This window comes from Amphiprion ocellaris, chromosome 13, assembly GCF_022539595.1.
Source record: "Amphiprion ocellaris isolate individual 3 ecotype Okinawa chromosome 13, ASM2253959v1, whole genome shotgun sequence".
NCBI classification, from domain to species: Eukaryota; Metazoa; Chordata; class Actinopteri; family Pomacentridae; genus Amphiprion; species Amphiprion ocellaris.
In genome coordinates this window covers 8,032,327-8,049,887 of record NC_072778.1, presented here as the reverse complement: position 1 = coordinate 8,049,887, position 17,561 = coordinate 8,032,327, and the positions used below count along the sequence as shown (strand labels likewise).

The window sequence follows — 17,561 nt, the reverse complement described above, 5'->3', positions numbered from 1 at the left end:
AATGCAGGCATGTAAAATACTGGACAGTTTAAAAAAAAAAAAAGGAAACGTAAAAATATCCCATTTCAGGAACAAGACCAGGAGAAATGTGTTACTTCCAGCCTCTTACAGTAAGTGTGTGTGTGTGTGTGTGTGTGTGTGTGTGTGTGTGTGTGTGTGTGTGTGTGTGTGTGTGTGTGTGTGTGTGTGTGTGTGTGTGTGTGTGTGTGTGTGTGTGTGTGTGTGCTGCTTCCTGGCTGAGTGCACGTGTGAGAGTGGATGAGAGCACCTGGCAGCCACTTGGCAGCTTTCCGTCCCATTTCATTCCCTCGCCTAATGACTGAACGTGGGCTCGGCTCCTCTCTCATTCTGTCCACATCAGGATGCAGCACTGAGAGCGTTTCTACCAACAACCTCATTTATCAGAGATTGCTGACTAATTGTAAGCACCCCACGCTACTCCCATTGCTGCTTCGCATCACAGTGGGCCGGTTGGTGGGCAAACCGCAGAAAGTGGCTTCTCTTTCCTCGTCTGATATTTTGCTTACTCCTGTTGTGACGGTTGTTTTCAGATCATAGCATGAATCTGTGTTTCTGTATCGCTAAAGGTTTTTAGAATGAAAAGTTGAGATGCAAAGATGAAAATAAGGAAGGCTACTAGTTCAACACCAAAGTTAAAACAGTGGACAGATGATATAATGTTGGGTGAGCATTTCCTTTTCCTTCTGAATGCTGTTTGGATACATTCAACGGAAATCAAAACCGGCCCCATTTAATCATAAGTTTCATCCGACCACTCAGAATAATCGTGATATTCAATTCACAATGCTCCCGTTCGGAGCATTAGGGGCTCTCTCCAGATTCAAGGTAACACTGCAGTGCCTGTGTTGTGAGGAGATTAACAGTTTGCTTCATATGAAGAGAAAAATAGAGAGAAAAATTAAAAGAGAAGTTTCTACAGTTCTGCAGTTCCATTTAGCAGACACTTCAAAGTGACATACATCTGAGAGTAGGATCTAGTCAGGAGAAAACAACCTGGATAAATGAGATGAACCAAATCACTCAAAATGACTATTTGAACTAAAAGAGATTTTTTTTTTTTTCACAAAGAAACTTCTCAATCAGAAACTAAACTCATTTTGGAGGCTAATGAAAAGCTTTTGTTGCCCCCGTTTCAATATCAAAGCTTTTAGGTCTTAATCTTAATCCATTTAAACTCAATAGAGGATTTTTCTTTTAAAAGGCAAAACATTTTTACCAAAAATAAGACATGAACTGAACAGTAAAAACACTACAGCACAAACTCTTTCTTGTCTGACAAAGAAAGAAAAAACAATTTTTCATGATGAATCGCACAAAAAAAGACTAAGGTTTGAAGTTAGGAATGAACAGAAGGAAAACACAATTGTAGCTGTATTTTTTTGTAAACTGCTGCCATAAGCTAAACCCCCTGCTGAGAACAAGAACATGCAACAAGACAAGAGTCTGCTGTCACTCAAACAGACGCTTTATCTCTTTCTACACGCAAACAGTGACACTAACAGGGTAATAAGAAAAAGGAGCTTTGAAACATAATCTGGAATCTGAGTGTGGTAGAAACACTAAGACCTTTGTTGGTTTCGCTCATTTGGTCGATTCATGCTTCTGAATTTTACCCCAAATGCCGTCTTAGATGTTAAAGCTGTTGTCACTGCTGTGAGGTGATTACTGTTAGACTCCTGAGGAAAAGTTGGATAAAGACATCTAAGAAATCCTGTTTCTTAGAAGTGAAATGTGCTCTTGTTGGACGCTCCACAGAAGCCAAAGAAGTCACATTCATTTTGGCCATTACACACAATAGAATACAATGTAATGTGAATGAGCCCCAGTGGATCTGTTATGGAGTTATTTCATGTTTGGACACTGACGCGGTCCTGCCATTCAGATAGAAAGGACATTAAAGTTAATCTTGGCTGAAAGCAGGAGCCGACCTTCAAGATAATGTTCCTTCCTATGATTACTGTGTTGACCTTCACGTGGAAAAAGAAGCACCGCTATTGCCAAGCCTTCATCATTATCCACTGTAAGTAGCACGGGTTCATGCATATCACTAAGAATTATTGATGAATCTCAATTAGATTTGTCTCGCTCCATTTAATTCTACATATTCGGGATATGGTTTGCCAAAAATAATGGGTATCAACATCCTGGGAGTCATTTATACACTGAAGATGAGTGTTGATGGTAATATTGTTGATCTTGCTAAGTGTGCAGCACGTTATGCTTCCTTTGGCAGAGCTGATGATCGCCATGACACCCATCACTCTCTTTTTACCCTTGTGCGTGTTATTATTTTCAAATAAGCAGTTCAACGTTCTTTGAAAGTTCATTAACAATTCAAAGACTTGAAAATAAATTGTCTGTCACAACGGTGTACTACGATATGGCTCATAAATGTTGTTCTCATGGTCCAGGACATTAAGTCAGTTCACATCTTTGAGCATTAATACTTGAAGCAAACAGCCAGACAACTATGATTTGAACTGTTTGTATAAACAGGGTTCAAAATCTGGAGGAGGAAAAGTCAAATAAATAAAAAGAAATGATGATGAAAGTAGCTTGTAAAGCAGCCAGATAATTCTGTTTCCTACATAGCAGTGCATTACCTACTGCATCAGAAGTGATAAGTGACGAGTATGAAGCTCACTTGGTTTTCAAAGAAATCAAATCTCCCATTAATTTTCAAAAAAGCAATTCCAAGCTACTGAGACAGATGTAAATAGATTTTGCCACTGAAAAATATGTTTTAACTTCAAACCAGAGAGCAAAGTCAGTCAAACAGCTAACTTGCCACTAAAACTGTGCGTCCGGTGAAGGGAGGAGTGGAGCGATTGAATTTATTCGCCAGTTAAAGAAGTGCAATTTGAACCATCAATTCTCTCAAGAAGTAGCTCATTCTGTCTGTGTCCAGGCAGGAAACATGTGAGTGTTTCAAATTATGCTTCACACAACCCTCAGTCCTGCTAGTCATCTAATTAGGGACTGACTTCCACTTGCAACACAAGTTGAGCCCAATCAACACACAGGCTGGATGGAATACCATTGCAGGCTGCATTGAATCATTCAAAAATCAAGATTATTCAGTATAAATCTATTTATAGCTCTGAAAAGACTTGGAAAAAATGGTTAAATTTCATCTTATACATCATTTGTAATCATTTTGCTCCACTAGAGATGTTCAAGTATCCCCCACCACTGAACCATTTAATCACGATGGTCTTTGCACCGGCAGAAATACATGCAGTTTTAACCAGATGTTTTTGTATCACTCACCGTAAAGGAAGGACTGTCGGGGCAGGTGCTCGGTATAAATACCACATACATTTTCTGATTAACTGTGAATTTTATTCAGTTGATTCAATATTGTTTCTTAAACACCCCCTCCAGTGAAAATCAATTTGTTTTTAACTGGTTTGCAGTTCCATGCCGTGTTTTTTATATGCTGGAGGACACATTGTGAGCAAAATAAGCAGTCAATGCCATGGCTGAGCATTTCTTTACCTAGGGTTGAATTGTACTCCCTTGAAGATGCAGTGTGTCGATATCAAGATTCAGGCTTGAGTGGCTTCATACGCAACAAACCTAATGAAGCAGTATAGGATTATTATAATGAAAATTAAGTAACTTTAATTCATGGAGTAGAGATTATTGGCGTATAATCGTTAAATCTGTGTGAAATGTTATGTGCATGCTGCGACTACTAGTTGTAAGAGGTGTGGTTAGAGCTACATGATATGTAAAATCTATACTGCTATTAAAATGTGTATATTTATTACTTCACAAAGGAAAAGTCCCTTTAACTGTGATGTGAGCATTTACAGTCACTGTGGAAAAGCAGTTTAGGGGGACAGCTGTGAAGCGGGACGGTTACCAGACACTGGCTACCAAACAGCTGATCAAGAGGTTACATTTGCAAGAGGGATGGACTGAAAAAACTCCGATCTGATCTCTGCTAATGAGAAGGTGCCACTCGCTACAAGAAATAGTGCAGTGGAAGTCGAGTCAACAGTGTGCGGACTGTTTTTTAATATCCCCCTGCCACTTGGCTAATGGTGGCTAGCCAGCTGTCTGCCAATATCACAGCTGATGTCAACAAGAACAACGCTCGTGTACTATATCAGTGGACAACTTTCAGTTTCTCTCCTGTCTCAGCTCCAAGTGATTATTAATTCCCTGAACCTCAAGCAGTGGCTGGGCATTTTTTTGCTCCTCTCAATTTTTTGTTAACTGCGGGCTCATTTTTCACTGCAGTATAAAGTCCTGCACCTCCATGTAAGCAGTAGAGAGAAATAAAAATGTTCTTTGTACAGTATCATACTGTCATCAATCATAAGAACATGACAGAATTTTGCTGATTTCTTCTTTTTTTTTACAAAATTGAAAGAACTTTGATCAAAAAGCACATACAGATGTTATTAATACTAGGGAAAACACATTTTGTCACTCTATATACGATATTTTATTATATATCTAAGTTTTATGCTCTGTCTAAACACGGCCTGCAGTTCATCCTAGTTTAGCTGAGAAGTCCCTACATTTTTGTCACATCACTGTTGGCTGCAGCTTCGGCACAAATGACTTTACAGTTGCACCAAGAAGCAGTGAATTTTTAGTAGAATGTGGTTGGTGTAAATGGCTTATTATTGGCTTTTAATTTAAATACGATTTGTAGCATAAAGTGATCTTTATATGACATATCGCAATTTAAGCTGAGATTTGGTTTCCTGACTGAACAGCACATCAAAATCCAACAATTCTTTGTGTTTTTTTTAATAGTTTCTGACTCTGATAAATGGTGCAATTTGTGGGATTTTGTAAAGATAACATGCTTTTAAACTCACTGGTGTTCAGGTGGTTAATGTGAACATCTGTATTGATGTTCAGAATCTGATACTGAAAGTCCACATAAGAAAGCATTTGTTTCTAAAGAAATATCTATCATCATGTATTTTGTATTTACAGATGAAAGAAAAATCCTTGCTTGACAGTTTTATAACTAGGAAATGTGTATACACCTGAACAAACAATGTGCACTTTTATATTCAGTGAAAACAGCGTTGTTCACTTATTGAATGTAGAAGAACTTAAAATTTCCATGCAAAAAGAAAAATCCTAACTTTCCACTGGTGGTATCTAGCAGTTCAGACAATTTTATCTCAGTTTTTCTATTTGTTTTTTTTAATAAGATGGGTAAAGTATTAAAGAGTTGCCCTGAATCGACTTGTGTAGCAGCTTCAGACATACTTCTTAGCTTCCCGTGGCATCTTCCTCTTTAAGGGTCAGACCAGCAGCATCATTGTGATAAAAAAAATGCCTCCTTCACGTTCATTTTTGTTACAACCTCTACACTGGGACAGTAGAAGTCTTGACCCGAAGTACTCGAGGGAGCCCAGCAAAATATTTCATATGACTTTAGCAGCACTGGCCAATCAAAAAGGAGAACTCATGTACGTACGTGGTGTAAAATACTTTAAAACACACCATTTAGTTTCTGCTATTTACTAATAGGATAACTTTCTGTATTTACAAAGTCCTAGTTAGTATAAACTTGTCTGATAAGCCTTTAAAATATGTATGATATCACACAAACTGGATTTTGTGTATTTTATCATCAGCAACACGTGAGGAAGGACCATCAAAAAGAACCATCAAAGTCTTTCCTGTGTATTGTGTTACGGTTGTATATTAATTTAATAGATGCTTTACATCAAGATCAAAGAGGCAAGGGTACTTTTAATGAACATTAAAGGCAAATAACTGATGATTTTTAAGAATCTAGAAATGATTACATGTTAATGTATTAAGCTCTAGTCTATAGTGAAACTCATTTTCTCCATCTTTAACATCTTTAACAGTTCTTTCACTGTAGAAGTCAAATAAATTCTGCATAAATTTAGGGATATGTGAGGATTAAAAATCAATCACAAGTTTCCTCCTATACTTTACTCAACTCGTTAGCATTCTAAACACACATTCATCATCCGTATCACTATGTAGTATCCGAGGATACATAATAAAATGGTGAATAAATTACAGTACAGTTTGACATTTTAGACAAAAACTGAGTCCATGTACACTGACCTGAACTGGAAGGCTTTTTCCAAGCCAGTGGATGATTAGCTGAAGAGGAGAAATGGAGAATAGACGACAAATGTAAAATTATGTTAATCTCTTTGTTAGGCTTTTTTTTTCTTTTTTTTTTTTTTTTACTGCTGTCAGGTCATACTGCTATCAGATAACTTATATCCAAGGATTTGGACATTAATATAGAAAAAATAAGATCTGGGCAGTGATTTAAACTTGAGCATGAAGACCTGCAGTGCCAACACAGCCTAATGCTTTTGGAAGAGCAGTGTGACCATGAAAGGTATAACCGGCTTTTTCCCTTGAGGAGGTGTCAGAGTTGTTTCGTAGAGTATTTAGGCCAAACGTAACTGTCGTCTTATGGCTTAGTGGGTCAAGGAGCATAAGTGGCCTGTAAAGCTAGCCAGGAATTCCTGTGGGGATTCAAAAGGCAAATTCTGCAGGCCTTTTTTTTTTTTTTTTTTTTTAACTCGTCTAAGTCTGACATTGGTGCTCAAAAGCAGATGGTGCAGTGCAGTCCAGCAGCCTCGCTATTAAAGAACCACTTCCTTCCCTGCCCAGAAAAAGGCTGCACTCTGTGAATCTACAATAACTTGATTAAGGCTTACTGTATGAAAGTCACTCCAAATTAAATTGTGGCAAAACAGTGAAGCTGGATGGAACAACAGGGAGTCCTCCTATAATTCCGTCTGAGCAGAATGCAAGGCGACGCAGCGTTCACTGCTCCTCAGTACAGCTGTGACGAGTTATTAAAAGTGTAACGCAGTCCCAGGGGGTGGTGTGTAATTTTAGAATTAATATACAATTTAGAGCTTGGTGTTTGCAGCTTCTGAATTATTCAAATGTACTCCTGCTATGGGCTCGGGTCTGGTGTGGGTAAGGCAGTTACTATGCATACAAATTAATATTTAATGTCAGTGTATGAGAGAGTGGGAGACGACGTAGATTAGGGGAGCATAACATTTGTGCCAGGCAACAAAACAAGATGTTTGCTCTTGTGCAGAGTTCAACTCTGAAAGGCTGTAACATGCTGATGGGAACAGTCCAGAATGTTCAATTATTATTTACGGCTGATATTACAGTTTGTCTGTGTGGAAATCTTTCTCTGTGGTCATATTTACTTGTCTGCACTTTAGCTAGTAAGTAGAATACAATTTATGCAGGTATGGGTTAGATTAATATGCCTGCTTTCTCTATTATTAAATCATTAAGTGTTACTGTCAGAAAAAATGCAGTATTACCTCATTATATGTGCTGGGGTTTAACACTTGCAGGTGTCACAACAGGAAGAGGAACATGATTACACCACATAATCACCTCATCAACAGCAGGAAGAAAACTGTTTAACTGAAGTTCTGTATGTTATAATTTTTTTTCTTAACATTAAAACTATTTCCTGTTAACCTTGATAGATAGTCCAAAGTGGTTAAATTCAAATTAAACCTTTTTCTCCTGCTCCCTAATAAAAATTAATTATTCAAATTCTAAAAATTATCAGTATCGACTAAAATTAAACGAATTTTTCAGCTGCATCACCCAGCCTTAGTCCACACTATTATTATGCAATTCATGCAAAAACACACTTAAAAAAAACAAGTCTATTTTAATTTTAGAACCAGCAAAGAAGTGAACAGCACACTGGTTGCTACAAAACCACTGAAGTAGAGTTAAGATGAATTACAAAAGATAAATTCAATTGAAAAGATGTTCAAAAATAGAGAATTACAGTTTCACTTCAGATTTATAATGAAATAAAGTTTAGTTTTTTAATGACCACAGTATTTATGCAAATCTACAAAATTAAAATTAAAAAAGGAAATAATAAATGTGAAAGAAGTTTATATTTTTCCATGTTTGAGAAGTGTTACACCTCTAATTACTAGGAACCCTGTGCAAAACAACTTTTAAAACCAGATAGCAGCAGATACGAGATGATAATTGAAATAAAAGGGTTTCTGAATGTGTTCTATTAACGCCAGCGATAGTTTCACTGTCCCTCATTTGCACATCATACCAGAACTCATCATTCCTCTTAACAGTGCGGCTACCAATTCCTTTAAAAAAAAAAAAAAAAACATGTAATGGGTATGGTTAGATTATCTTAAAAAATTTCCATCAGGTTTTTCACACGGCTTAATCAGTGTGTAGTATTTCTTCTATAAAATTGCATTTCGCTGGCAGCCCAAGGTCTTGCTACAGTCCGCATAACAAGCTCAGTTAGTGTGGCACATGCTCATTCTGGGACTCCAATTACAGAGCTTCCTGGAAAACGGCTGGCATTTGTCCGTCTTTGTCTCCTCCGCGCTGACATTCAGTTAGTTTATAGGGCACTGCATTGTCTCCATCTGTAATTATTATTATTTTTTTTGTTTTCTTATCTGCGCTAAACGTAGGAATGTAATTTCCATCCTGACAAACTTCTCAGCTTGTTCAAGGCTGCAGAATACATTGGGTGATAATCTGGGTCGGGACACCCTGGACAGGCCGCCAGTCCATCATAAGTGAAGGAATATAACAAGCTCAGACATATTCAAGTATGTATGAATGAACACAAGACTTAGAGGGCATCCACCAAAATACAATACAACAGACTAATAACTGCTCTTTTTGTATTTATTTTCAGGGATAAACAATTTTAAAAAGCTCAGAAAGGCAAATCATTTTAAATTAAATGTGGCTTGTGGTATTGCTTTAGGTTATGGAGAAAGCTGAGAGCCATATTGAATGTATTCTGCGAGTAAAACACAGAGCGAATCCTCACTTATTCTCCACCAGGAATTAGACTGCACCTCGTTGTGCTCCCTCAAGCTGCTTCTGTGTCGCCTCTCATATCGACTCGGTAGACGTCCCTTCAAAATGTAGATGGTGACGTAGCTTGTAAAATTGGAGTTTTAATGCTAAATTGACCTCAGTTGCGCTATAATGAGAAGCCCGAAATGTGCGTGTTGATGCCTGAATTATTTATGATTTTCTCCTCAGTTCGCTTGCCTTCTCGTTATCGGGGCTGGAAATGAGTTTGCTGAAAACTGGCCAAAGTGAGATCTCCCCTCTCGGCTTACAGAACATGGCGCATTAAAGTGAATCACAGCAGACAGCTGGGGCCGCCCTTTATGGTAATGCACCCTCTACAATTACTGCTTCGACCTTCCCCGGTGAAGAAAAATGGGGAGATGTCCATTTAGCGGCCCGTTCAAACACTTAGTGGCAGACATGTTGGGCAGCAGGATCACCTTTTGCCTGGCATTGACTCTTGTTTAGAGGAGACACAGAAGACATTAGAAAGGTGACAGGTTGACAGATGAGATGCATCTGTCAGCCAACAAGAATGCCACGAGGCTTTAACGCATCCAAATGTCCAGTACCACAATGGTAGTTGGAGATAACGATGTCAACTACAGCTGAAACTAATGGTGTCCCTCACTATTTCCATCAAGTAATCAACCAGCAGTTTAGAAAATGACTAAAAATAGAGAAAATTCACAATTTGCCACTGCCCAGGTTGACATTCTGACATTTTTTGGTTGTTAAGCACAGTCAAAAACTTAAAATGTTCAGTTTTATAATATACAACGATGAAAAGATTCCTCATATTGTTGAATCTGGAAACAGGTGCTTGAAAAATAGTGCAAATTTAACTATTATAAATGTCAATTAGAGCTGAAATTGTTGATTTTTGACTGAGGGAAAGTTGTTTTTGTTGTCTTCTATAATATTCAACTGACTGTTGAGGTTTTGTAGAAAATACAGACTAAAAAGTACATTATTGTTGCTATAAATGGTTAATATGCTGTGTCCTGACTATATTTTTAAAAAGATTTGGGTAAAAGTAATGTTCTTTAGCTCTTTTGATACCTGATCTTCACCATAGGAGTTTTTCTTGGTGCTAAGAGTAGAACTTCTAGTGGTGTATTAGGGCCATTTCAGGCAAAATAAATCCAAATAAATAAACTTACAGCGCCGTGGAAGGGGCAATATGATTAAAAATAAATCTGAACTTCTGACATTGTAATCGTAAAATTATTTATGATAGTGTTTTCTCACTTCCTCAGTCCCTGTTTTAATTGGGTTTTTCATTTATAACGGGGGATATGGGGAGGCAGAGACCTTTCTTTTGGTTCTGTGAAGCGCTTTGTGTTACATTCTATTTGTATGAATAGGGCTCTACAAATAGAGTCTTAAAGATTGGAGGCTGAGTGGTGTGATTTTTGTGACTCTTGTGAAGTGTTGTGATACTTTCACCTCAACCCAAAGCGCTTTTTTCCACACTTTCCTCGTGTAAATGTGAAACTTTAATCTTAGAAATTCTTTTCTGTTTCTCAGAATATTACCCTCTTCATGTCTCCATAGTTCCTATTTAGTTTTTCTTTTTTTTTTTATCCATAGTGGCGTTGATGAGCCTCTCTCTTTGGCATTAAAAATAAATGTATGTAAAAACTCGACACTAGTTTTGACTTTCCAACTTGCTGCCGAAATATAATTATTTTTTCTTTTCATCTGTTGAAGACATCCAGAACAACTTCACTCATTCCAGAGATAGTGAAACATGAAAACATTAAATCAATGACCGTCTCCCACTTCTGGTGCTGAATAAACAGCTCATTTTGTGTACGTCTGCCATCACTTAAAAACCTTTCTTACAAATATATCCAAGGTAACAATCACAAATACAAAGGACAAATGTTGTGGCAAGAGAAGATGGACATATAGCAACATGAAAAGCGTGTTTAAATGCCAAGATGTGATGCAGCTTCAAGGTTTTTCAACATATGAACAAGTTCAATCATGAGTCAGATGTGTTAAACCCACTCCAACCTACTGTTTTTACATTAAACTGTTTCCATTTGTCCACATGCATCAGCAGGTGACAAACTTTATTTATGCTTCTTCTATCTGTGGCTTTAACACACCTGGGTAACTGAAAAATAGAACAGACCACTACAGCGAATGTCTGGACTTGAGTGTGTCTGGCGGAGAGGCGAGATCAGGTGAAATCTCACTGTTCATCCAGAGAAACTGGTTGAAAGAGGAGACAGTAAAGCACTGTGCTCTTATTAAGTTTCTTAGTGCTCACACTGTCTGGTGTCTTTAATAAAAATTAAACACATAAATCCTTTAAACCGTAGGTAGTCCGAAAGATCCGATGAGCTTAACCCTCTGAACCCTGAATGGGTTTGAAAGGCGTGTTGTCTTGGAGAAATTGTTGCACCATTTATCAGAGCCAGAAACTGTAAATACAGGATGAAATGTCAACTTGCCAGTGGTCCCTAAACTAGCGCAGTTCAGTTACTTTATTGTAAATGTCTCCTTTTAAAAAACTCACTAAAAATAAACCGTTTGGTTTAACCAGACTGTCTCCGCAGCAGCCTGAACCGTGTTTTACTGAAGGCTGTGTTTATACACAGTAGACAGACAGTAAATCTGACAAAAAAAATTTAAAATGTACGTACTAACATAACTGTAATGTGCAGAGTCACCGTATTTTGATTTATTTATTTACTTACTCATTTATTTATTTATGTAGTATTGGCTACACATGTGGTCAAAATGGTGATTCCACTTTTTTTTCCCATTTTGTAAAGTAAATAATTAAGGAATTTCAACTTTCCTCCCTTTTTATGATTTGGAATTCTAATTTTTGTTACACTGCACAGAAGACATTATTGAGGTCTCTCTACTTCTAGTCATGCCTGTGCTGTTTCCATAGAGGTGCAAGACCTATAAATATTGCAGTGAGAAATGAGCCCACAGTGAGTGAAAATACAACAGCAGCAAATAAACACCCAGAAACTGCTCCGGGTTCAGAGGGTTAAACCCATACTGCTGCCTCTATTAGACAACCACCCTCCACCTAACCTGTGTGAAGTACAGGGATGGTTGTACATTGCATGTCATTAGAGAGGAAGGAAGGAAACTCACCTTTTATTCTCAAGCTCTCCGGGATCCCATCCTGCCGGGAAAAAAAGACAAAGGAGAAGAGATCACAGTTATAATAAACTGTGAGATGACAGCATCATCAACACGACACAAACTTATTACCACTTGAGCTGAATGAGTAAAATCCTTGGTTCTTCTTTCACAGAAATGATTTCATTGACCCTCCAGGACATTAACCAATTCACTCTGCAAGCAGCATCATGTCCCATTGAGTTCACATGTCAATACAGGCATGACATACAGGTCGGAGTATTTCTTTCACTCTGACACGATGTGTTGTTGTTTGTTTGAATGGCAATTAATGCTGCGATATGAAGTCAGACTGTTCTGTGCCTTTATTTTATGTGGTTATTTGCCTCACTCATATTCACAGTGAAAAACTTTGGATTGGTTACCATAGTCACTTCACCTAGTACTATTCTGAGCAAAACGGATATTTTAATTATTTCATTTCATCACATTTCTCCTGACCTCACTCTTTCTGTGCTGTTTTCAGTCATTGGATTTGTTGAATTTATTTCTCGGTTTATTAACTCTATTGAGAGTGACTGAAATCTAGAGGGATAGATCTCTTTGTTGTTCAACTATTCACAAATTTCTTCCTGTTTTTCTTCCTTTTTCTTGCTTTTTCAGTTAGGATGAGAATTTGTATGCGCATTCTGTCTTTAATCACTCGCCCGTATTAGCAGCTCAAATTTTCCTCGTCACACACAGCAAAGCAAAACATTACTGAAGTGCATCTGACAGAAAAAGATGTGGTGGAGTGTGTTAAAAAAAAATCATAGCGTAGAGACGCATAAAGAAGAGCAAATCACTGTGACCCTCTGAGTAGCTGCACTTTAAAATCAGCTGCATTTAGAGCATGCATAGTGATCGCGGTTGCAGAAAACGCCACCATCAGAACCACTACTCTAAGTAGCTGCTCTCCACAAACCATGAATGCCAAAGAAAGAGGCATAAATATTTGATTTCTGCACAGTGAAATCTGCATAGCTCATCCTTCTCGCGCTCGTACGGAAAAATAAGACTCACTTTCTATGAGCTCAAGCAGGCTGGTGTTACGGACAAGATGCATTATGCAACAGGTTCTACAGTCAATAACCAAGAGTCATCCCTGACTGCCAACTGAAAACAGCAGATTGCCCAGTTTCTGGGTTTGTGCAGAAAATCTACATACTGTATTTTTGTATGTAACATATGCTCAATTGATTTTAAGTTAATTAATAGTGGATGTAATACATTTAAAGCATTTTACACAGACTGCATGTAAATGATTATGTCACTGGTTAAACATTTATTTGGACTACAACAGCAATGCAGCTCACCTCTTTTTCTGCCTTCCTATTTATAGTGTATGGTGCTGTATTTAGTCTGTACATATTTAAAACTGCAGTAGCTAATGAAAAGCTAATCGGAGGAAAGAGCGCCCATATGAGCTATTATGTTTGCTTAAACAAGTCTTCAGGTGAGTGTGAAGACTCTGTGGCAACCAGGCTGCTGTTAAATGCAACTGTTAGCGTTTATGAACTGCAATCGAAACCTCAGAAGGAAATATCAATGACACCTGCTGTTCATCATCGCAAACAAGTTGCACTCTCTGAAGAAATAAATCCCAGGAAAACACTTTTTTAGGAAACAATATTAACGATTTTGGTAATGCTGTATTGTTGCAATTAAGGATTAGTTTAATTACTGATTTATTTAGATTTGTTTAATCAGTCAATCCAAACAACAGTCCAAAACTCAAAGATATTTCATTAAAAACCAAAGAAAAAACACTGGAAGTAACAAATATACTGAATTTGTGATTCAGAGACAACTTTACCCTTGGAGCCCTTGTCTTTAAATAGATACATAAATCCTAATATAAGTGTTACCAAAAACTTGTGGATTTTCCACTTTCCAACAGTCCTTCTCTACTCATCTGTGACGTGGTTCTCTTTGAAAAATTAACCAAATCCAGTCCTAAAATGTGGATATTTAATCACAATAACTTTATTCTAAACAAAGTTTAATTGAAAAAATTCAGAAATAAACTATGCTTTTACCAGATACTGACAAAAATAAAATAAAGTTAAAAATAAATTCAATTGAATTAAATTAAATTCTGTGACACTAGTTTTGCCCCAGTATCAGTCCTGACCCTGCTGATTTTAATTATTTTTTATTTTTTCAAAATAAATGAATTATGTTTTTTTTAAATGATTTATGGAATTGTAATATTCTAACTGTATTATACTACTGTTTACACAGAGGTGCAGGACTTTACATTGCAGTAGAATTGGAAAATAAGTCCACAGTAAGTAAAAAACACCCAGAAACTGCGTGGGTTCAGAGGTTTAACTGATCATTGTTTCAAACTAAATCGTCTGATAAATATGTAAATGAGTCTGTTAAAGTTATGAAATGTAAACACAGTATTGAACAAATATAAGTTTTGACTTTTATTGAGGCATTAGAAAAAAAAGTCAGAGAATCACAAAAGTTCACAAGATCACAAATGCAGAAAGTTGCATACAAATTATACCATCAAGCTCCTGGTGAAGTTAGGGGACCACCAAAGTTCATCATATTCATCCTGTAAGAACCATAAAAGTCTGTACAACTGTTTGTGACAATCCACCCGCCTACCTCCACGCAAAGGATCAACATTAGACAAGTTAAATACCACAATCTGAATGTTTCACAAACATTGCTGACCGACCACCAGCTCGGCACAAATCACAGAAAACACCTGTGGCTGTCTGACATTCTTTGTCTGCCCCCACCGCCCGACTCTCGAGGAGGTGACATTTGGAGTTGCACTGCAGGTAGGAAGATATCAAATGGGACCTATTTGCATATGGCAGACAGTGTTCACACTTCATTTGTTTGAAGAGAGTGATTTCCCTTGGGCCGCTGGCAGGCCTGTCTCTTCTGCCCTGAGAGTCTGGGGACGGTGAAGCACCCAGCTGTACAACTCGTGCTTCATCTGCCCCTGTCACAGCTAGCTGGCTGACCGCCCACATCTATCTGCCTCTCTCCCTCTATCTTTGTCTCTCGCCGTCTCTCAGCCGTCCTCGCTCCACCAGCACCACCCTCCTCCTTGTCCTCTCTCTCTGCTGCTGCTTCAGATCTTGTGATCCTCACCTCTCCACATCACCAACTTCCAAGTACACTTAAACTTGCATCATATGACTGCAAATTGCAGCATATCTCTGTGAAAAGTGAGCAGAATACAGTATAGCGCACCATCAGCAAGGCTGGGTCTGTCGGCCGGGCCTCTTTCACACACAGTTCTGTCATTCACCTGAACGTGACCGCTGTTCACGAACAGCTGGTGCACTTGCTGATGTAGAGGGCTCTATAAAAAGGCAGGACACCCAGTGAAAAAGCTGAATCTGGCTCTGCTTTTGCCAGGGCTGATGTAAGGTCATCCAACAACCATGTGCATTGGCAGACCAGATACAGAGAAGTGCATATTCCCAGGAGATCACCTGCATCAATTGCATCAATTTAAAAAAAAAAAGAGGGTTAATGTGCAAAAAACCTTTCTTTTTCCTTTGTTGGCAGTTTTTTTTCTTTTTGTTCTGCACCTCATTAGGGTTATACACACTAGTTTGTTTACCTTCAGCAATATGCCCATACCAGTGCAGACCCTCGTATGTTTGGCTACATAGTCAGGAACATCATGGGAATGCTAAATGCAGCTGTGCCTTTATGCATCATCACTTTTCTATAGAGTGTATTGTGTGCTTGTCTATTCATAATTTTCATATGACTATGTTAGAAGCTCCCATATGGTGAAAATCCATTTTTAATATGTTTGGTTGCTGTTATAAACTTGAAGGTGTACGGTAAAAGCTGTTAAGGTTTGAAGACATTTATCTCTGTCGTTCTTCAGGCTGAACAGAAGATTTGCTTTTGATGATGACATTTCCACAACAATAAAAAAAATCGTAGTGTTCATGCATTGTGACTAATGTTACCATTAGCTTTGATTGTATGGAACTTTAGGAGCAATTTTCAATTAAATAACCAGGGACTGGTTGCTTTACTGTGTTTTAATGTTGACTGTTGTGCTTCAGTTAAGCCGAAACTCAGCTGGTGTTTGCATCTGTTAGCTTCCCGACTGTTTTCTGTGCTCACTTATACCATATTTTAATACACATGAATTCATAGTAAAGTTCTTATTGACATATTTTCATATTTTTGTTACTAGACAATGAAACAGCTTTAAAATAATGACTGAAAAACAACCAGTTAAGACTATAAGTTAACTGGCAGTCACTTTTAGAGCCATTTCCAAGCTGCAACTCTGCACTATTAAATTACAAAGTTTACAACCACAAGATTGTCTCATAAACTTGCCATACAAATGAATTCAAACCAACCGTACAACATTTGTCCGGGTCAAATTATCACTCAGAGAGAAACAATGTGTCTACCACCATGCAGTCAACTGACACAGAGAGAGTCTTCTTACTGAAGGAGGCGTGGACAGCAAGGGTCAGTTGTATTTAAAGCTGCATTTACAACATGACTAAAAGCAGGGTTATACTGTCAGGGTAAAATAAATCATCCTTGCAGTATTTTTAGCTGACAGATTTAAAAGACACTTTCTGGTGAGACTTTCATGATTTTGCTGAAAAGGGGCACAATGTGTGACCTTTACGTGTCCTGTGGTTAGTTGTGTTGCAGCTGTTTATGACGGAGGATGTGGTAGCTGCCGCACTGCTAAAAGTCGTAACAAGCAACGACTAAAGAAAATGAGCCAAAGAACAGCACATATAACCATGCAGCAGAATCCAGCATGGATGTCAACCCCTTGTTATTGCTATAGCTGACTGGCTCCGTACAGTATCTGCTTCTTTAGCCCCCGTGGAGACGATACAGAAGGTGGTTACCTCACCCCGAGGCTGGTTGCCATTTGAAAGTAGACAGCTCATCAGGATGAGTGACAGGGGTTGGGGCTAAAACTGACCGGCTGAAAAGGAGGAGGAGGGTGGATAATATACTGACAGTAGTCACATTTAAGCCCAGCATTGACTGTTGCAGCTTTAACCGACGCTGCTGTACATCAAAAGGGTTTTCTTTTTTAAATTTTGTACTTCATTTCTGTTGTTTCTCCCATTTCCTGCCTCTTTATCTCAGTCTAATTTGCCTACCGCTCCCTCTTTGTCTGTCTTTCTCCCTCCCTCCCTCCCTCCCTCTCTCTCCCTGCTTATCCTCTGTTAATCTAGATTTGCCATGTGGCCAAGCCAGTGCTGGATGGATGGGGCTTTGCACACAGTCGTCCTTGCCTCCATTTTGTTTGTCCTGACATAACAGCTTGATGTCAAAGCGACAAACTCACAGAAATTGCTTTTGTCCCTCGTGTCGGGTAAGTCTGGTCGCTTTTTCCACGAATTTCACAAATTACACATGAACCCACTCCATCACGCTTACAGTTAAACTCCTCATGTTAGACCTTGAGGGAAGTACAAGTGTTTACCAAAGGAGGCCTGAGAACGGCAACCGTCACTTTGAGCAGTATATACACGTTA

General features: G+C 38.3%; 1 protein-coding gene across 2 annotated transcripts in view; it reads right to left on the bottom strand.

Annotated features, from left to right (window-relative positions):
- fstl5 (follistatin-like 5) overlaps positions 1 to 17,561 on the bottom strand; it is a 183,542-nt gene that overhangs the window by 131,864 nt on the left and 34,117 nt on the right. The window contains exons 3-4 of one of the 2 annotated variants that reach the window (XM_035947209.2): positions 12,019 to 12,049; positions 6,100 to 6,138 (exon numbers count right to left, since the gene is read on the bottom strand). In XM_035947209.2, the coding sequence (XP_035803102.2) occupies positions 6,100 to 6,138; positions 12,019 to 12,049 (70 nt within the window). The remainder of the gene's footprint in view (positions 1 to 6,099; positions 6,139 to 12,018; positions 12,050 to 17,561) is intronic. The other variant, XM_023269221.3, reaches the window with a different exon arrangement.